Source organism: Leptonotus elevatus, chromosome 18, assembly GCF_054856555.1.
Source record: "Leptonotus elevatus isolate MCC_2025b chromosome 18, RoL_Lele_1.0, whole genome shotgun sequence".
Classification (NCBI taxonomy): domain Eukaryota; kingdom Metazoa; phylum Chordata; class Actinopteri; order Syngnathiformes; family Syngnathidae; genus Leptonotus; species Leptonotus elevatus.
In genome coordinates, this window is record NC_141256.1 from 10,008,930 (window position 1) to 10,030,538 (window position 21,609).

Sequence of the window (21,609 nt, forward strand, 5' to 3'; positions counted from 1 at the left end):
CCGACTACAAGGAATGTAAAAACCGTACTCCCCGTATTCAGTTTTCTGTCTATGTTAGCAACATGCAGCTGTAGCATGTTAGCATTCTATTTACATTTGAGATGTTTGCTCTATTCCCATCTTGTAATGGAAAAATAAAGCTAAATCTGTACTAGGGCAAGTTAAACGTGGACTGGAAGACGTTTTGAAAATGGTCTTTACGCTCAAAAGACATCCTGACCATCTTGTGTGACTCCTTCCATACGCAAACACTCCCAATGTAATGTCACAGTCACACAGTGCGAGATCCATATTTCCACATTTTTTCAGCCATTAAGAAAATTGAGTGTATTTGCCATCAGAGGAGCCACAGTCGAATCCGCTTCAAACGAGTCCAGCCGACAATGAAATTGAATCACTAAAAGGAGAAGTCTTAACATCCATTGAAGGGAGGAGGAAAAAATGATTTGAGCATTTTTCTTGCAGTTACAAGGGCTCAGCAGAAAAGTTCATGAATAGCAATGAGTGTGTGTGTGTGTACCTGTGAGGTAAGTGTTGTGCGAGGAGTTGATGAAATAGTGCGAGAGGGGAAAGGTCATGTCTTCGCTTTGGTCCAGCTTCTCTGGGGGGATGATGCTGTTCTCCTCGCCATTCAGGTACCTGGCGAAGCCCTCCACTGAGATCTGACCTGTACAAATAAAAAAAACAACACAAGCAACTGGAGATTTCATGCGTTTCAATACACAAATGTAGGGTTCCGATTCAAAATGTTGCCATGGAAACCCACACTAGTGTCACCTATTGCATGAAAAAGTCTATCATAACATGACACACACAAAAGTCTCAAAGACCATTGTCCGGAATTGAACAGGAAGTTGCCCATTTTGCTTTGAAGGGTACATTTTGAGTCAAATTCCAGGTTTTGTACTAGCTAGAAACTAAAAAAAAATAAAAAATCAGCCGCCAACTTCGCCAAATTTGGTGGAAAACTATCAAAACCGGATGCACATATAAGTCTTAAGGATCCATGCTAGAAATACACAAAAAAACAACAACACAGGAAGTCGTTCCTTTTAGTTTGAGAGACAATTTCCAATCAGATGCAGGTATCCTAAAAAGATGGACAACGCTAAATTGCAGAGCTTTTTTTGCCTGCAGAATTTAATGTGGGCGTAACATTGCATGATGAGCACCTTGTGTTACTCTTATTTTGCCTTTCATTTTGTGACTAGTGAGCATAAAGTATGAGGTTTTACAAATTAACATCCTTCGCCTTTTGTCTCCTCTCCACCATAAAAAACAAACGAGCTCCAATAAATTAGCATACAACACACGCACACTACCTTGCCTAGTTTTAGCATATTGCACAAGTGACAAAAAAAAAAGAAAAGAAAAGGAAAGGAAAACCCACTAACGGTCTGCTGGGCACGCACGCAGATTCTGACGTTATGCTAAATATGCAAAGCGATGCGAGTGCTCTGCGGGCGCGGCAAGTCCTCCCGGCCCCTTTATGCTAATTAATGCGGCGCCGCCCTCTGCAGAGTCACTTCTCTAATTAACGCCGGGCTGTCGTCTGTGAAATCGGAGCTTTCGGCGTCCCGGCGGAGACCGGTGGTTGGGGGCTCCTCTTGACACCAGGAGGTCTAACCCCTCCAACCCTGCAACCGCTACCTTCGTGCTCCCAGGAGACGAAACAAGGAAAACGGTGTTAACATGGTCGACATCTGGAGGTTCTCGCTCCCGAGGAGGCATTTTTGCAAGCGGTGATGAATGGGCCCTCGCACCAATTGCTTTCCCCGAAGAGCTGCCATTCTCCACCCATTTGAAATGACAACTCAAAATCTTTACAATGCAGCATCAAGCTTCTTAAAACTTTTTTTTTGTGGGTCTGTTCATGATTGACACGCCTATCGAATTTCACGTTGCTTCGGGGGCTGAATTTTCAAATCTAGTCATGGGACGCTATCGATCTTTCAGACTTTGTGCTCAGGCCCTAATAAGGAAACTCTTACGAACAAGTCTGGTATGGACATTTATTAGGTTTTTAATGATCCCTTATTCAGTTACATAACAGGCTTTCTCTCAGTGACACTAAAAACGATACTCTAGTGGTGTCTGGTTCCCCTTTTAACAATATTAACATTCAAGCCATTTAAAAGGGCTGCTGGGAGATGATTATTACCATATGAAATCAACGCCTCAAATGGAGGAAGATATATGGATAGAGCGGATATGTGATCCTCGATGGGGGAAGCGCATGGACAATCTGAGGGCCGCGTTTTGATTTTTCAAATTGAAAGATCAGCCAGATCAATCGAAGTATTATCCATCCATCTATCAATTACCATGACACGGACAATTAAGAAAATATATGTTAAATGCAGTACATTTGAAGATAAAACTGCAAACGGGAGTGGCCTTGAGAGCGGGTAAAGTGTGGTATGCGTCGACCCCTCTGCCGAGCAGATGGCGGCACTTCCTTTCCGGCGGGCTAAACACTTTGCGCTGGGGGAAATATGTCATCGGCGGGATGGCGAAAGGCGGGCTTCCAAGGAGCATGAGTAAACACACACCAGCTACTTTATTAGGCAAACCTGACTGGCGACATAAGCTACTGAATAGAGCGAGAGATTGAAAAAAAAAAAATCAGCTCTGACACATGACACACAAAATTGGATAGACTTGTGTATTATGATGGGATGCATGAAAAGGGACGCATGCCTGAAAGTGAAAACAAAGTCGGAAATATTTGAATTCCGACTAAGAAATCGGCCCAAATGAGACCGATCAGAAGTGAGTACACTAGATAGATCGACAATGCTACGTAAGCTAGGTGGAATTTCTGTTATGTTAATTATGTCCAGTTGACTGTATAATGATGTGTCTTTCAGCATAATGTTGGTTTAAAAAAAAGGTCATTTAATAGTGAAATGTATTATTTAGCCTTCCATGTATCCATTAGTCAATTAATTATGCCATTCATATTCATGTGTCTGTTTGTCCGTCATTCATCCAGCTGCTCGTCGCCATCCGTCCATCCATCATGCCACCATGTATATCCATTCATCCTCCATCCATCCATCCTGCCAACCATCTATATCCATCATCCATCCACCCATCCATTCATATATATCCATCCATCCATGTATCCATCCATCCATCCATGCATCCATCCATCCATCTGTCCATCCACCCTTCCATCCATCCATGTAACCATCCATCAATGTATCAATCGCTTGATCAAGCCATCCATCCATCCATGCATCAATCCATCCATCCATTCATCCATCCATGTATCCATGTATACTTGGATGAATGGATGCATTCATCCAAGTATCCATCCAAGTATCCATCCATCCATTCATCCCTCCATCCATCCATGTATCCATCCATCCATTCACCAAGTATCCATCCATCTTCCACACAGGTTGTGCAAATTAGGCTGAATAGAGAATTTGCAGGATTAAAGATTCATTTTTTTGCGATTGAAAATGGAAATAAATTATGAATATTCTTCAGTTATGTCACTATGTAAGAAAAAAAAAACCACTCACCCTAATGAAAAGCATCCTAATACTCCCATGTAAAATGTGTGACTACTGAGAGCACGAGGAGAGCTGATGTCTAAGTTCAGCGTTCCATTGCCGAATAGATTTTCTGCAGATTTTGTGAAGGCTTGACCTTGAAGGCAGCAGCGTGCGTCTGCGTGCGCGCAGGCTGACACCTGGGATGACTTGAGAGCATTTCATGATTCACTGCAGCTCGTCCATCTCGCCGCTCATTCATGAATTATTCCCTCACTCGTCACTTCTGATGTTCAATTTTTAAACTCCGAAAAGCGGGCCAGGCTCGCGTGCTCTTCATCTGACACCAGCTTCAGCTTGAGCTCGCTCGCACTCTTTTTAACAGGCAGGGGTCCACGTCTGGTGGTCCTAATCTTGTAAACATTGCTTCAAACATTCCTGTTCTTGGCAGCCTGCTGCCTCCACACTTAAAAAAAAAAAAAAAATCACTCTTGAGGACAGGACGCTGTGTTTCTCTACAGGCGGTGAAAAGCTATGAAAAAGTGGAGTTGTTCCCTCATTTGCAGCCATTATCGCTTTCATTCCTCTAGGATGATTTTCTTTTGGAGTGGTTATTATAGCAATTTTCATTTTAATTAGTTTTTATTTTGTTTTGAGTTTTGTTTCAATTAGTTTTCAGGGCAGTTTTTATTAGTTTTTGTTATTTTTTTCAGCAAAGATGCTGATCTGCTGTCAAGTTCAAGCTTGGAAACAACTTTACTGACACACAACCACCAGTAGATGGCAGTGATGCACCATTTGAGATATGAGATCATCCCTCTACCAATTGATTAATTGTTTAAGAAAATGCTTTTCATCATCCATTGCCCAAGAGATTTTGTCCTAAGTGAGCAAGTGAACCAAACATGCTCGAAGATGGATCCATACTGACCATCCTGCGCGAGTGTGGCGTTGGGTTCGTATTTGTCCAGCAACTGTTGGACCTGCTCGGGCTTGAGGGGCGGGTACAGGATCTCGTTGAGTCGGGGATCTCGCTGCTTGCTGTTGATGAACTCCGTCATCTGCTCCACGCTCAGGTACGGACGACTCTTTGCACCCCTGACCCATCGCCGGGACCCAACAAGAACATGGCAAAGACAAAATAGAGGAAGTTAACTTTATGTGTATTCACAATAATACAGTACATACTATTACATACATATTAGAAGTGTCTGACAACATTATACTAGCGACGTGATGAGAGGAAAAAACACTGGACGTCTCACCCATGAATTAAAAAATAAATATGCAAATTAAGTAAAAAAATGTACCTTTAATTGTTACTGTTATTATTACATTTTTTGAGTATTTTTCATACAAAACCAGTAGGTTTCTTTCTCTCATTGATCAGGGCGCAAAAAGAATAGAAGGTTCTTCCAAATGAACAGGGGGCTAAATTCCACTTTAAATGATGCAATCTCGAGTAAAGTACACGGCCTGAAAGCCTCTGCGTGTGTGCGTATGTGATCCCTCCAGCAATCGTCATGAAAAAGAAATGGGACAATGAATCACCCCTCTTTTGCCTCTCTAAATAGATTTGCCCTTTATCCCACACTATCTGCCAATGCCTTGATTTCTTTATTTATTTTTTATTTTTACCAAGGCGATGGTTTCCCTGCAAATTGCTGGATTAAAAAAAAAAAAAAAAACTGAGAAGCAAAGAGAGAGAATTGAACATCTTACACGTCAGAGAAGATGTGGCCCAGCTCAGGCCGGGCGCAGATGTTGCTGAGGAACAGGTTGTACACTTCTGGTGTAAAGTCTTCTTGGGGGATGGAGTCGTTCTGCAAGTTTGGAGAAAGACAAAAAAGGTTTCAGATAAGCAAACTGTTGCATAATGAAATTAAATGAAAATAGTAAAACTGCTCATGTGGGAAAAGGAAGGATAATACATTGGTTGGCAAATTTCAAGTTGGCTGTTAGCAACAAACTATGTTCTCCATGGTCAAAATTTGATAATTATATTTTTATGGATTAATCCCCATACTTTTATCTATGTCACAGTCGCATTTGAACTCATTCATGGATGTGAAGTGTCATCAACTGGAATCCAACCGTTTACTGCCACTGACCTATAAATTCGTCAAGTACATTTCTCAACAGGGTCCGAATATTCTGAGGGTTGCAAAAGTTCAATCAAAATGCTGTAAAACGGATTGCAATATATCAAACCCTGCTCTGAAAACAGCTGACAGTGAATGGCATAACTAATCAAGAGGCATGTCCCAATACTTTTGTCCATCAATTGATGAAGACGCCCAATGTCCCAATACTTTAGTCCACACCTGAATAATTGTTTTAAAGATGTGTCCCAACAGCCGGTACGATCCATTTCTTGTTCTACGGTTATCATCACACTGCCGCACAGGTCAGTGAGTCATCATGTGTGAGAGCGTGTGTGCGTTTTAGGAATTAACAGGCGTACCATTTAGCTGTAATTACGAGCCCGCAGGAGCAGCAGCAAATCCCGGCAGACTTTCACAAGGCAACACGTTTGTTCCTGCTGCTCCTTGTGCTAATTAGCTACTGCTCGCTCTACATATCTATATATACACACGTGAGGTGTGAGCGCAAGCGTGTGTGTGTGAGAGAAAGAAAGAGAGAGAGCGAGTTTGTATTTCTCCGTGTTCATGGTGTTTGTATTAAGAGGCCAGTCATTAGGCTTCACGTGTCTGCGCCGCCATGTAAGCATTTGTCGCCACTTTGCAAACATCCAAACGCGCACACTTGCTTGCTAGTACTTAAAGAATATAAATTGACCTAAAACACTTCCCTGAGGAACTTCTTGCTAAATTGCTTCTGATTAACTCATTCAAACCGAAAAATTTATAAATCTTTTTTTTTTTTTTTAAATACTTTGTCCTTCACTTCCAAAAACATATTTATACGTTATTTATGGCTTTTTATGCTAGAGCATGCAGAGGGCTTTGATGCAGCTTCTGACCTGAAGAGGTCACTTAAAGCAATGGTAGTTATTTAAAAATAAAAAAAAAACGGCCAGCAAGTGGCAGCAGAGTATAAGAGATCAACCAGGGCCATGTTGCAAACGAGCTCTTTTCCCCACAGTTTTAAACAGATTACATATTCTAATGTTAATTGCTGCAAAACGGAAATAGATACAAAAATACTTTTTTTTCCTGATAAAAGAAGATACTCTAATCTTTCTTTTGGTAGGTTCCATGTTTTTATAGCAATAGAACACAATATTCTGTGGGCCTTGCAAAATCAATTCACTGGGTTAAAGTTGACCTCTAATGAAAAGGAAATGTTGCTGCATTTTGTGTGTTTATCAAATAAAAAAATAAAAAAATATAAATATATTTTGCAAATATAAAAAAAAAAAAAAATGCCGAACTTTTATTTGAAAACAAACAAAACACAGCTAGAAATGGCATAGCCAAAAAAAAAGAAGAATAAATGTGGAAAAAAATACTTTTCAGTGGTTGCTTTATTTTTTCAAAAAGAAAAACTGATAATGTGCCGCAAAGTCATTACACCAATGAAAAATGTATCTCCGCATTTTATCATTTTTGTATGAAGTTTTTCAGATCGAAACATACAAAATGTGACAATATATTTTCGCAAGATTGCACCGTAAAAATGTTACGCAACCAATAACAAAAATGCTTTAAGGACAAATTTGCCTTTTTGTTTGATTTGGCTTTATGAGTTGACATCCATTACTTTGGGGATGGGTGAGTCAGGGTCCAAAATTAACTGTGGCCTGATGGCCTAGGGCCACCTAATAAATAAATAAATGAGACTAAATCAACCTTTTTGTCCCCTTTTTTTTTTTTTTAATATCTAATATTCAATATTTTGAGTTTTATCCAATTCATCATCAATCTTTTTTACCCCCACTGTGCGTATTCAATCTATTCACGGACGCATTGTGCGCTATGTACTCGCTTGCATTCTAGCCACTGAATCTACACACTTCACTATTTCATCCACAGGCAGACCTACATATATAATTATAACATTTGGTGAAGCATTGTGTTAAATCAGGGACAGCGCCGGTTCTGGTAGGGTCACCATAACTTGGCTTTTGGTTTATGTTTGGGGTGTTTGAGCTATTATTTAATTTGGGCCTGAATCCTACAATTGTGACACTTTCAAAGATCAATAACATAAAAAACAACAACAACAAAAATGAAGGCCATCACTCATTGACTACAAATCCATAACGTGGAAATCGGTGCTTTTGATGGGACGGTGATGGTACTAGCTGGAGGGCTGGTGCACACATGAGGGGGTGCAGTGACGCGAGGAGGGTAAAAATAAAGCAGTTGCATCAATGTGGCTCCCTCGGGTGCGTTTGTGCCGTGACAAGTGAGGATGACTCAGACGACGGGACTGACGGACACATGAAAACCAAGGAGGCGGACAAGGAGGAGGAAAGATGAGGACAACAAAGAAAGGGGAAACGAGGAATGTTTTGGTGTCTCACTCTGCCGGAGGGAAGGTTGCAGTTTTCCAACGCCGTCTCCACCCGCTTGCGGTCTGACGAGAACACCCTGAAGATGCTGCAGGGACGACACAAACGTACAAGCTGACAATGGCCTTGCGAGACAGACTCCTCTTCCTGTCTACCCTTAGTAAATGAACTTTTAATTAAAGATTTGAATTAATTGGCTCATTCCACTAAGAAGTGTATAAACCCTGGCTCCCTGCACACTTTTAATGGCGGCCGTATATTCTGCGTAAGCGACCAGTATTAAACCTCAGCATGGGAGGAGGATGAAGGCGAAGGAGCATGAAGAGACGTCTTACTTCTTGACGGGGATTCGACCTTCAGGGTTCAATTGCAGCTTCAGTCGCGTGTATCTGCACACAGCAAAAAGCATTATAATCATACTTGTATTCAACACATTGTGTCATACCACTGATGTTTATACACACTGGCAGTTATACGACAGTTTAGCATGTGCAGGCTAATCCGAGACGGTGCTAAAAATAAAAGCAACAGGAGCTGGGCTCTTAAGTAGCTGCTGGCTGATAATTAATATCCACTACAGAGTCCACTTCTTATGGCTCTCACACTGCATTAATGCCACTGTTTTAGCCCCCCCCTCTTTTTTATTTTTTTTATATATTTTATATGTAATACAGAACAGTTAGAAATGATAATGTGTAAATATGAATGCTTTTAGTACATAATACTGTTGTACAGTTTAATAATAAATGTAAAGATCCAGCTAAATGAATGAGGGTACTGCATGAATAGGTGGCGCTATTGAGTGATTTAATTTTTTTATTTTTTGTTGTTGCATTTTTCCATTGGATATCATTAGTTCCACTTTTCCATCTAAATGAATGAAGGGTACTTTCAGATAACACTTTTCCACTTGTTTCATAAATTCCTGCCTCCCGGGTTCAAGTGTTCTTTTTATTCATTTATCCTTCAATTAGAATTAATACTTTGTCATTTTAACAATTTATCTTTCAATTTACTTCATAAGCATTCAGAAACCTCCTCACTGTCTTTTGCTGTCAAACAATTTTTTTTTTTAAATCAGATTAATCACACCTTAGAATTTCGCTTAATCAAAAACGCTTTTTAAATCAAATTTTTTTTGCCAGCCAAATTTAAAGAGCACCCACTGTGTTAATTTTCTTTATATTTAATGTTATGAGGATGTCTTGAAATTTTTTTATCCACTGCACATGCTCATCCTCCTCTTTTTCTAATCAGTTAATTACTTGCATAATTTAAAATGGAAAAAGTTAACGCTAGTTAACTGGTAAAATAACTAGTAAAATAACTAGTAAAACATCACTAATAAAACTAGCAATATTAGTAGAAATAAGTAGTAATAATTAGTAGTGATAAAACTAGTAGTATTTTAACTAGTAAAATACATTTTAAGTGTTAATAATAATAATAATAATAATAATAAACATAATATGAATGTTGTTTATATATTCAAAAATTTCAATTTTCACATTTCCACATTCACTCAAACATTATTTCCCAATCTTTTCGTCCAAGTGAAGTTGCCGTAGTTTATGATTGTAAATGGTTATGAAATTCTGCCAAGCAACAACAATTTTCAGGCTCTTGATATATGGCTGTGGTTGGTCCATCACCATTTTAATCTGTTTTCCCTTGAGCAACAAAAAATTGGGCTGAAAAACAGTTAGTAGTAACATTTATTTTTTACATGATTATTTATTTTACATTTGTGATTTTATGATGATTATTTCACTAATATTACTATTATTTCTTTATTTAAATGTATTAAAACTTCTGCCAACATATCGGTAAAAGTAGAGTAACAAAAAGCGCTAACAGCCAATTAAAACTTGTTTACGAGCATCGCATCCCATAGCAAAACATTCAAATTGTTAGCATGCCCCACTTTTACACATTAGCACCGCACTGGCGGACACAAGCCGACAGAAGTCTGCCTGGCGCGCGCTCGGTCGATGGCCGTTTTTATTGTCTCATAAGTCAATTTGCCTGCTGTCGGGAGGGAGGGAGGCATAGCGGGCTGAGAGCTGATCACAGATAAACAACAAATAGCCGCGTGCTGTTGGCGGATTCATACGGTATTTCAGGGCACTCCAGGCGAGAGGGATCGAACAGTGCGTTTGGACTTGGCGCTGCACTGACGGCTGACAAAGATGTGCTTTAAAAGTCATTGGCCGGGTCACTCTACGCGCCACGCCACAAAACATGAGTCAACTGAGGTCGGCGATTTATGGCGGCGTGTGTGTATTTTTGTGTGCGTGCGTGTGTGGATATGGCCTACGCTTTTTCCAGGCAGGCCTCCTTGGACATGTTTTGCACCAGCAGGTTGGAAGCCAGACTGAAAAGCTCCTCGGCCCATTCCTATGGGAAATAAAACACACACACACACATAAGCCTCCCAACTAAATCATAAAGTTATAGTAACACACAAGTTGTGTAAAAGGAGGTTGTACACAGCGGATTTAAGCAACAATATTAAACAATTCAACCTTCAAATACCATAATATGGAGATAGCACACTGGAGAATGAAAAAGAAGAAAGTTGTTGCCGTGGCGACCTGCCTTGGATTACAGTATTACATAACTGACCAGCCAGGACAACGCTGCTGTTGCTTAGCATTAGCATCTATGCTAACATTTTCTTTTAAGATTCTGACTATCTACCTTGGCCGTCTCTTCTTGGAAGGCCATGAAGTTCAGGTACGTGACGTTGACCATGTCGGTACCGCTCACCACCGTCAGCATCCTGTTCTCCATCTTGCCCGCCAGCGTGCTGACGTCCAACAGCTCGCGCAGTTTCGCCTCCTTCAACACACACACACACACAAACACACACACACAAGACACAACTGGGTCAAAAACCAAGCGGGCCAAAATGACAAAAAGGTGTTAAGTGGTATGAAAAGAGCAGCGCTGCAATGCCAGCCTGTCACGTACAAAAGGTTGTTCTTTCGGTTTTGCCATTTAAAGACATCAAGAGGTGAAAAGCAAGAGTGCAAGCGCTTGATTGTTGAGCTATTTAAAAGATGACAGCATGTGAAATGCTCACTTTTATGGCCTGGTAGACCACAAAAGCAAATTTGAAGGGGGTGAGGGTGGGGGGGGGGAGATGAGCATTCATGTTTGTATCATAGCGTCAATAGCCATGTAGCCAAAATAACTGTATATATATATATACACAAATAAATGGACCTAAAACACTTCCCTGAAGAACTCCACGCTAAATTGCTTCTGATTAACTCATTCAAACCCCAAAATGTATAAATACTTTGTCCTTCAAATCCAAAAACACATTTATACGTTATTTATGTCTTTTTATGCTAGAGCATGCAGAGGGCTTTGATGCAGCGTCTTACCTGAAGAGGTCGCTTAAAGCAATGGTAGTTATTACAAAAAACCTACAAGAGATCAGCCAGGGCCATGTTGTAACAAGCTCTTTTTCCCAGTGTTTTCAACAGGTTTGTGAATAATGATGAAACTTAGCTATATATATATAACAGATACAAATATACTTTTTTTCCTGATGAAAGAAGAGATCTTTCTTTTGGTAGGTTCCATGTTTTTACAGCAATAGAACACAATATTCTGTGAACCTTGCAAAATCACTCAAAATCCAGTAAAACACCTGGGAGTGAAGGGGGTTGCTTCAGTGAAAATGGCTGGGAGTGAATGAGTTAAAGAAAATAAATGGACCTAAAACACTCGACGCCAAATTTCTTCTGATTAAATGTTACTTAGAATGGATGCTAGGAGTATTGTCGTTTAAAAATCACATTAACCAGGGATGGCGAGATCCGGTCCTCCAGGGCCGGAGTCCTACAGGTCTTGGATAGTTCCCTTCTTCAACCCAAATGATTCCTGATCAGCTCATCAGCAAGCTCCGCACAAGCCTGATAACGATCCTGTTAATTGGAATCAGCTGCAGTTCGAGTAGGGAAACCTCTAAAACCGGCAGGACTCCGGCCCTTGAGGACCGCAGTCTGCATGTTTACCCAATCTATTTTTTTTTTCACTTTTTTTTTCTTTTTTATCGTTCTCTTAAGAGCTCAGTATTGTTCATTCGGAAATGTCATCATCATTGCTCTTTTTAAAAAAAAAAAAAAAAAAAATATATATATATATATATATATATATATATATATATATATATATATATATATATATATATATACATATATATACATATATATATATATATATATGTTTACCCAATCTAAATAAAGAGAGTTCCTAGTACAAAAAAAAACCCCTCCAAGAACAATCAATACATTTAACTGAGCTTCTCTTGATCTTACACACTGAGCAATTTCAACGAGGTCCAATGTGGTGTGAAAAACCCCCAGAAAACAAAAGCACCCTGGCGGCGTTCCAGCGCACCAGAATTGACTGCAGGATGCGCATTGGGGAATGTAATTGTCTGAGGAGGAGGAGGCAGTAAAACAAATATACATTTAAACAGCTCATCTGCGTGGAACACAGCCTATTAGAGAAATACAAAATACCTCTGAGGCGGAAAAGAGGAGGAATAAGAATCCCTCCCTCTCTGTGGACCGGCATACAAAACAGTCGCTTAATTAACAACAACAAAAGGTCTTGTGAAGGCTTAGCCGTGAAAGCAAACGAGCTGCGATAACTGAACAAATCAAACAAAGAGCTTTGTGTGCTGTCTCACTCTTCCATCAAGCCAGGATGGCCAAAATGGAACGCCGCCATTTCAAGAACCCCCCCAATCCCGTCCCATTTTTCCCTTTGGGCTATCTGACCACCAATCAAGAAGCCGGGTGATTACGGCCAGGGATCCATCAGTCTCTACAACCATCAATCAAGCCATAAAAAAGGGGGCGGGGAAAGGCCACTTTCAATTTGCTAAAACTGCTCCGCCGCTAAGAAAAAGCCATTAGTGGTCCCTTGTGAAATGTTAGCTCATAGCAGGGAGTGACCAAAAAGGAACACGAGAAAAGTCACGGACGAGGAATGGCTGAAAGCCGTGGGAGTGAAATGCAATTTGCGCCGGGGTTATTGTGAGTTACCGAACCAAAATGGTGGGCGGGGTGAGGGGACGTGACGTGACGGCTCATTAAGATGAAATAAAAGGAGGCCTTTGTGCCCTGTGATACACCGGATGGACAAATCCATCAATTAATCAATCGGAAGGCCCATTCGTTGTTCATCCTAGCGAGACTTTGTGTGGGCAGACGTGCTAACCAATAGCTCACCGTACTGCCCTTTCGTCAAAAATTGTATGCCAAAGCGTTTTCGGGGGAACAAGACCATCAAACTACCTTCAGGAGGGGTCCCACACTGCAGCAGTTTATCACTAATCTACACTAAGGCAATCGTAAAATCTGAATTACAATACAAAACGGGAAGTACTTCCTCTGAAATGACACCAAAAGCTGACAGTTTTGCCAACCACAGTACTCAAGCAGAGCTAACGCTAATCCCGTCCTGCCAAGACAACTTAAAAACCTTCCGCCTCGCACCCTCGCTGTGGGAACGCCGAAGTTTTTTTTTTTCCCCCTCTCCCTCGCCTGCTGTGGGCGTGTAGTTGAGCTTTAAAGCTTCTCCGCTGATCAAACGGCCTATTTAATTGCATGGAAACCTTTCATAACACGGACCGGGTCGACTGTCTCCGGTGAGCTCGTAGACAACACGTGCAAATCTCTGGAAATATGACGGGAAGGCAAATGTTGATTGCGGGTTTTCCATTCCCCACGAAAGCACGGCAACCGCCCCGCCGCATCCAGAAGGCTGCACACGTTTGATGGCTCTCATAACTCACTGCGACCGTCACCCGCAGGGGCAGGTCATAGGTCACGGCCGCCGAGAGATACACGGCTGACAATGATGGATGGTGAGCTCCATCTTGGCTGTCATTTTATCTTCTACAACCATTGAGTGCCAATTTTCCCAATTAATTCATCGAGGAAATGCAGTTGAACGCCCTAATCGCGAGTGATCATAGACTCCTTGGTTAGATAACAGGCAAATTGACCATCCGGCATATCCTAAAAGATAAAGACTCAATGGTAGGCTTGTCTCACAGACAAATTACGATAGTATGCATTCCTTTTGGTTAAGGCATTCAGTTGATTGCTATCTCCCGACTTAATTAGCCAAGCCCCTCAATGGTCATGTTTACGTCTGATTTTCCACCAGACTTACCCATCGTTGTCAACCGTACCTCACTTTACAGCTTTTCTTTTCTTTTTCTTTTTTCTCTTAAGAGCTCAGTATTGTTCATTCGGTAATTTTACAGATTTGACATGTCATCATCATTGCTCTCTTTTTTATTTTTATTTTTTAAATTTTGTATGTGAGTGAGTATGTGCATGTGCGTGTGTGTGCGCGTGCACTCATTAGTTCACCTAAAACCTATTAAAAATCCCATCCCGTTCACCTAAACCGAATACTTCAGAATCCAGCTAGAGTCGTGAGGTTGTCAGGAGACCCGAGGAAGGATCAAAGAAAAGAAAGGAAAGTGAAATCCAGCACCGACCAGACATTACCTACTACCCACCGGGTTAGCAGCCAGAGTCTTTCACCTTTTCAACCGACACTTTAGTACTACCTCAAGAAGAAAATCATTGGCCTTGGTCAAGACAAAGACGGGTTTGTTTACTCCTGAATCAGAAACGCTTCCCCTTTTGCGGTGTGACGTTATGGAAAATGGGTCTCTATATAATGGATGGATGAATGTTCCAGTTACGACGTCACTTTCCTCTTCCCTCAAATGCCAGCACCTTCCGCTCTAACGTATGCTGACAGCTGCCCGTTTTCATGTCTCGGGGAATCGGGCAAATGTTGGCTCTGGGATACAATCATCTAGTGACACACTCCAGCGGTGTGAAAGTGTGAAAAAATTTATTTTTCAAAAGAGCAGTTATACAAGCAATGTAATTCCGCATATTTTGGTCATGAATAATCCAATCACAGCCTGGCGCCAATTTATTACAGCCATTCCTCATGCGGCAGCGCCGGACAGCCGCCAAGGCGCTAGGATGCCTTCAGGGCGGTAGGACTTCACACATGTAATATCTTGGTCTTGAATAAAAAAACGGTGTGGGCTAAAGTATTCCTACAGGAACCCTGAGTGCCAGGGATAATCTAACATGTGGGATGAATGTTTTGGGGTTATGTTTTAGAGGACACAGTTGAGGGTTAGATAGGGTTTAGTCTTTGGATTAGGGGTAGGGGTAGGATCAATTGAGATTTTGGGTTTGGATTAGGATTCAGGGTTGGAATTAGGAATTAGGATGAAGGTTCAGGGTTATGGTTAGCTTTAGGGTTTAGGTTTAGGATTCATGTTAAGAAGATTGTGCTTTTGCTTAGGTTGGGATTTAAAGGGTTACGATTAGGGTCAGGAATAAGGGTTAGATAGGGGTGGCCAAGTTCGGTCCTGGAGAGCCACTATCCAGCCTGTTTTCCATGTCTCGCTCCTTCAGCGCAGGTTAATCTAATGATCAGCTCATCAGCAAGCCTGATAATGATCCTGATCATGAATCAGGTGTGTTAGTGGAGAGAAACATGGAAAACAGGCTGGATGGTGGCTCTCGAAGACCGAACTTGGCCACCCCTGGGTTAGGAATTTAGGGTTAGGGCTTGGTGGTGAAGTTCAAGATAGGGTTTAGGGTCATAAGTAAGGCAAAGGATAGGGGTTTAGGTGTCAGGGCTCAAGTTAGAGTCAGGCTTTGGATTTATAGGTGGGAAACAGGTGTAGATTTAGTGTTAGCTTTTACATAAAAGGAACTTCACTCAATTGTTCATCCAACTGTCCAAAATGTCTTTTAAAAAGATGAGATTTATTTTTATGTATTTATGAATTAGTTGATTAGCACGCATGTCTTACTTATTTAGTCCACAACGTGGATCACACCAAGAGAATCTCAAACGGTGCAATCCAAGTGACACCACTTCCCAGGTGCACGTCACTCGGGAAACCATCTTAATTGCCCGCGGCTGTTTGCCTGCCAAGTAAATCGTCACCTTTAGCTGTCCCTAATCTGTCACAGAGGAGCTGTTCACGTATTCGCCTTGTCGCTCTTTTCAATAAACCACTTCAGATGAAAAAAAAAAAGATTTTTTATTATCTTGGCGGCGCAGCACACGAAACAAACGCTTTGCATTCTGCGGTCCGGCGGCCTCGAGTGTCTCGACATGACGGCGGCGAGACTTTGAAGGGAATAAAGATGCGGAAACTGGGAGGAAATTGGAACGTTTTTCTCACAGATGGGAAATGTGCTATTTTTTTTTTTTTAAATATGCTATTATGTAAGGAGGCCCATTACAAGTTCTATAATTCCACCATAGTTGAATTCACTTAACAAGAACACACAATGGATGCAAAATATGTTCCGACTGTGTAGCGGCAGGCTTCGGGGAGGAAAATGAAGCTGGATTACAAGGCAGGTCCAAGTGCACTACTAATTTTTAAAAATATTAAGGACGTCCACTTTTTTTTTTATCTTTCTGTGACTCCCCGTATCTCTGTCATGGTGCATTTGAGAGCCAAAAAAAAAAAGAATAATTACATCTGTTTTAAGTGAAAATGAAGAAAATGGTTATGCTCCAAATAAAGTTTTGGAGTAAGTAACGGCAAAAAAGAAAGACGTCATTCCCGCTGAGTGTGCATCGCCGGCAGGCAAAGTCGTAGAGGCGGAAAGGGGGCAAGAGGGCCGCGTTTGATGAGGTGGAAGCGCTCTACCTGCCGCGCACACTTCCTGCACGTCAACTCCATCAGTCTCAAGGCGCACACGCACCTCATTACGGAATCATACAAAACCAAATAGGCGAGACTTCATCTTCCGAGCTGGAGCGGAGCGGTTGCGTAATGGCGGGTGACACTGCCAAATCCAAAGGCTGCGGAATTTCATCAAGCGGCAGATGCTTGGGGTGGTGGCATTGGGAACAATTATGATTGGATTCTTTGTGTTCCCTCTAACAAGGATGCAATGTGAAGTTGGTTTGATGTTTCTTTCTCTGTTCTGTCTTCGGGCTAATTAGTGTCGTTATACACTTCAAGGCTATATCCATTAGAGATGTTTTTTTCCGGGCTGATTCAATTCCGATTAATAGTAGTCAAGGATACCGATAACCGATATTTGGAGCAGATATTCATTTTCAGTAAAGGGGAAAAAATATTAGTGTACATTTTTTTTTAAATACAAATTCCTACACTTAACTTTGTTGAAATGTCTTAAACCGTATGTTTATTGAACAACTTTTCAGATTTGCTAAATGTTTTTTCTTGTTGTTTTTAATCTTACACAATAGACATCTTTGTTCTAAAATCCTAACAAAACATTCGGTATTCAGCTCCCAAGGTCATAATTATGTCTTAAAAAGTTCAATAAAAACGGAAACAAGTAAATACCGTAGCGTCTTATAGTCTTCTACAGTAGATACATTCCAAAATTTTAAAATAACTGAAATGTTTAACTGAATTTGTTTTACTCCGTTGTAAATTTTACAGAGTGTTCCCACGATCAGCAGAATCCCCTACAAAGTTAACTGAAAACGTAAATAAAAAATAATAATAATTAAAAAAAAGGTCGATACCAATATTTGTCAAAATGCCAAGTATCGGCACCGATAATCGGACCGGACAATAATCGGTCTATCCCTAATACCCATCCATACTGAAAATTGTGTAACAAACCATTTGACACAAAGCTTAGTGTAGTAAAAGAAATAAAGAACAGGTGTGGTGAGATTTTTAAAACAAAATGCTGATAGGACACTACACACTAGGTGTGGGAATATCTCACGATTCGATTCCGAGTTTTGGGTCTGCGATTTGATTCAGAATCGATTTTCGATTCAAAATGATTTGATTGACAATGATTTCTGCTTCAATTTATAGACGTGCAACGAATCGTCATGATCTACTCCAGTCTGCCTCGCTAATGCTAATCAGCGCGCTACTCGCGGCAATTTTATCACTTATCATATCATCATATCAAAAGAACGGCTATTTATACAAAACGCTTCAGGAATGTATACCGAGAAGCATCTTAACATTACTCACCGGCATTTGCTCCTCCTACGCTGCAAAAATAAATAAATAAAACTTTTATTGCCATAACATGATCATGACTTTTTCCTTCTACTCTTTAATGTCGCTACAACTTAACAGTGTATCAGAACACGCGGAACCACACTGCCCCTAAGTGGCCAAATCGTGTACAACATGAACAGCGCTCCCAATAAAGGCACAAACAAAGGCCAGACAGTATAAAATAATTTAAATAAAATCGATTTTGGGACGTTTAAAATCGATTGTACGTACTAAATGAGAATCGATTTTTTGGCACACCCCTACTACACGCTACACTTCACCCATCCTTAAAAGCTTTTCCCTCCTTGTTGGCGAGTTCTTGGTATTCCGTTCCTCACACGCTCACCCACTTGCTCTGACTCATCCGCATCAATTTTCCAGCTCGACAAAGCCCATTTGGCCCGAGCTGTCTGTCAAGCGGGTGATGGCGGGCACTTAAAACAGCTAGCGGGTACTAGAAAGTGGCAGGTACATAACTACAGTAATTACCCCGCAGTCTTGCAGCGCACTCATTAACTCAAGGCGGCAATGCGCTGACAGAATGCTGACAGTGGCAGTCCACTCAAACATCTACAAAATGAACGTGCTGGCCAGAAAAAAAATGGTAAGATTTTCTTTAATGGACTTTTGCACTATTTTAGTTAATAAGGTTTAGTATCACAAACTATGTAAAGTTTTTCCTTGCCCTCTTGTGGTTCGATTAGGGGATGTTGTTGATATTTGTCAACTGGGGGCATGTGAAGCCCTTAGAGGCTCTTGTGTGATTAAGTCATTCAATGCCATTGACGGCTATAGACGTCAAAAATTCATTTGAACTATTTCTATTAGTTTAACATTTTTTTCCCAATTTTGTTAACAATGAATTTGAAAACCTATAATTTTTTTTATTGTACATTTCAAAGAGATATAAAATGTGTGATTAATCGTGAGTTAACTAGTGAGGTCATGCAATTAATTATGATTAGAAATTGTAATCGCCTGACGCCCCTAATTTTTAATAATCTTTTTATTTATTTTTTTCGCATGACTTCAATAGTAAACTCCAGATTAATCACACATTTTATATCTGTTCAAAATATACAATAAAAAAATTATAGCTTTTCATACTCTTGTTAACAAAAGTGGAAAAAACGTTTAACTACTAGAAATAGTTTCAATAAATTTTTGACGTCTATAGCCGTCAATGGCAGTGAATGAGTTAAGGGCTATATAAATAAACTTGACTTGACTTGTAAGAATTGCTACAAAAATGTCCACATAGGAGGCATTCAATGTGTTTCAATGGAAACGTAGTGAAAATGAAAGAAATCGGAAGTGATCCACGGAAAAGTCTGTAGCAAATGGCGCAAAGATGTTCAGACAGTGTCATATTTGTCTCCATGCTTGTGGCCCTACGTACAGGAAGTCTCCACTTTAAAGCACATCCGCATCCTTCCAACTTTATTACATTACATAATACAACACGTTGGCCACGAGTGACGCTGCGCAGCCCCTTTCCTGCTGAGGAATGTGACACTTCTGGTGCAAATTGGGAAGAATGTCATGAGGGTAGGGACCTGCTTAGTGTCCTGAATGCATAAGAAGGAATACTGGGGACACAGAAGGCTCTTTTGGCTGCAACGGAAACAGTTCAAGTGTGGAGTGAGCAGGGTAGACATATGCTTCCTCCAGTCAACAGCTTGAGGGCTGCACTGTCAATTATTTACTCTGAGACCCCATTGTGGAATCTCCCCCGAGGGGCTCCTGGCTCTCCTAGGGCAGGACTCGGGGCAAAAGAAAGAAAAATTTAGTATATTTTGTGGACCGTACTTTTGGAAATAAAGCACCAGCTGCACACGCGGTCAACCTGTGTTGGCCTTTGAAGCAATCAAGCAGAGCAAAAAAAATGAACGGATCACTTTTTGGTTGCGGAGGGTTCAGTACAATCGGAATCATTTGCCTTAAATGTCCGTGTTCCAAATGTCCCTCCAGTCTGACTGTTTCACATCTATTTTTGAACCAGCCGTGCTCGTCATGTGGGCGTACTCTACAGTATGTGCATCTGTGCCTGTGCAGTTGCCAGGTAATGCATTGGAAAGACCAACAAGATCTAAAACTATAAGATGGATCAGCATGGTCTACAAAAGTACACAGTAAATTGGATTTAGAGTGGGACCAAATGGACTCAGTTTTAGAGTCATATTTACACTTGGAAGAGAGCAAAATAAATAATTGGGGGGGGGGAAAGTCACTCAAGGGTTGAAGAACGAACTCACGACCTTCAGCTTGGGAAACAGCCGATCGAGCTGCTGTGTTAGTTTATCGCTCGCGTCAGCTGGAATCGATGTTTTTGGTCTCCTGGAGATTAGCAAACAGTAGGAGGGGCATAGCTCAGGTGGTAGTGTGACAGTCTCCCAAGCTGAAGGTCATGAGTTCGTTCCTCAACCCTTGAGTGACTTTTATTTATTTATTTTAATTCTTTATTTGACTTTCTTCCAAGTGTAAATATTAGCCTACTCTAAAACGGAGTATTTGGTCCCACTCTAAATAGAGTCACATTTACTGTGTAGGTGGTTTACACTCAAGGAAAGACAAACATGAGGGGCTTTTCCACCACCGGAACCTTTGAAGAACTTTTCAATTTACCTTGGTAAAATTCAGTTTGCGCGTTTTTCCACCAACAACAATTTCCGGCGTAATTAAATTCCCCAGGGAGCATCCGAGTACTATCTCAGCAGCAGGGTCTTGCTGAGCCAGGCTAGAACTTTGAGGGGGCGGGCTGCATTTATGGGGGACCAAAACTGCCAAAATAAAAAATAAATAAATAAACGACTAAAAGTGAAAATAAAAACGGATATAAAAAATATTTTAAAAAAAATTAAAAAAAAATGAATGGAACTAAAAAAAAATAATAATAAATACATATATGGATAAATAAATAAAGGAAAAATAAAAAAAACTATAAAAAATGAGATTCAAAAAATGAGATTCAAAAAATTTAAATAAAAATTAAAATAGTCTAAATAAATAAAATAATAAATATCTAAATATAATTAAATATCAATCAATAAATAAAAACTGCTCTCACATTTATTTATTTCATACTGCAGACGCTCTGCCAGGACGAAATGTTATTCAAATGAGGGGGCGGTCCTAAGCGTATCTTGGGTTGGACTCCGCCCTTGCAAACCAAAGCCTTTCAATGGTCGAGTGAGCGGCTCGGTGAACATGGAGAGCTCTAGCAATGGACGACTACCACCCAAGACACACTTAAGATCGCCCCCTCATTTGAATAACATTTTTCAAAATTAAATGTTTTAATTATATTTTTTATAACCGTTTTTATTTTCACCTTTTGTCATTTGCTTATTTATTTATTTATTTTGAATTTTGGCAGTTTTGATCCTCCATATGCACTGACCAAGGCTGATTGATTGGTCAATTTTGTGCGTTGTTTTTACATCAGCTGGGCTCATTAAACTCATACGTCATCAAACTAATTTGAATTAATTACTGAGAACTCTAAGACGCTGTGGAAACACAAATTATAAATTCCC

The 21,609-nt window shown here is 40.5% G+C and overlaps 1 protein-coding gene across 2 annotated transcripts in view; it reads right to left on the reverse strand.

Moving 5' to 3' along the window:
• Positions 1-21,609, reverse strand: part of plcb1l (phospholipase C beta 1-like) — an 84,407-nt gene that overhangs the window by 25,631 nt on the left and 37,167 nt on the right. For both annotated transcript variants that reach the window (XR_015090813.1, XM_086061114.1), the window contains exons 4-10: positions 10,681-10,821; positions 10,298-10,377; positions 8,316-8,369; positions 7,993-8,068; positions 5,226-5,326; positions 4,435-4,601; positions 521-667 (exon numbers count right to left, since the gene is read on the reverse strand). Coding sequence is in view for 1 of the 2 variants with exons in the window: in XM_086061114.1 (XP_085917240.1) it covers positions 521-667; positions 4,435-4,601; positions 5,226-5,326; positions 7,993-8,068; positions 8,316-8,369; positions 10,298-10,377; positions 10,681-10,821 (766 nt within the window). In the remaining variant the exon portion in view is untranslated. The remainder of the gene's footprint in view (positions 1-520; positions 668-4,434; positions 4,602-5,225; positions 5,327-7,992; positions 8,069-8,315; positions 8,370-10,297; positions 10,378-10,680; positions 10,822-21,609) is intronic.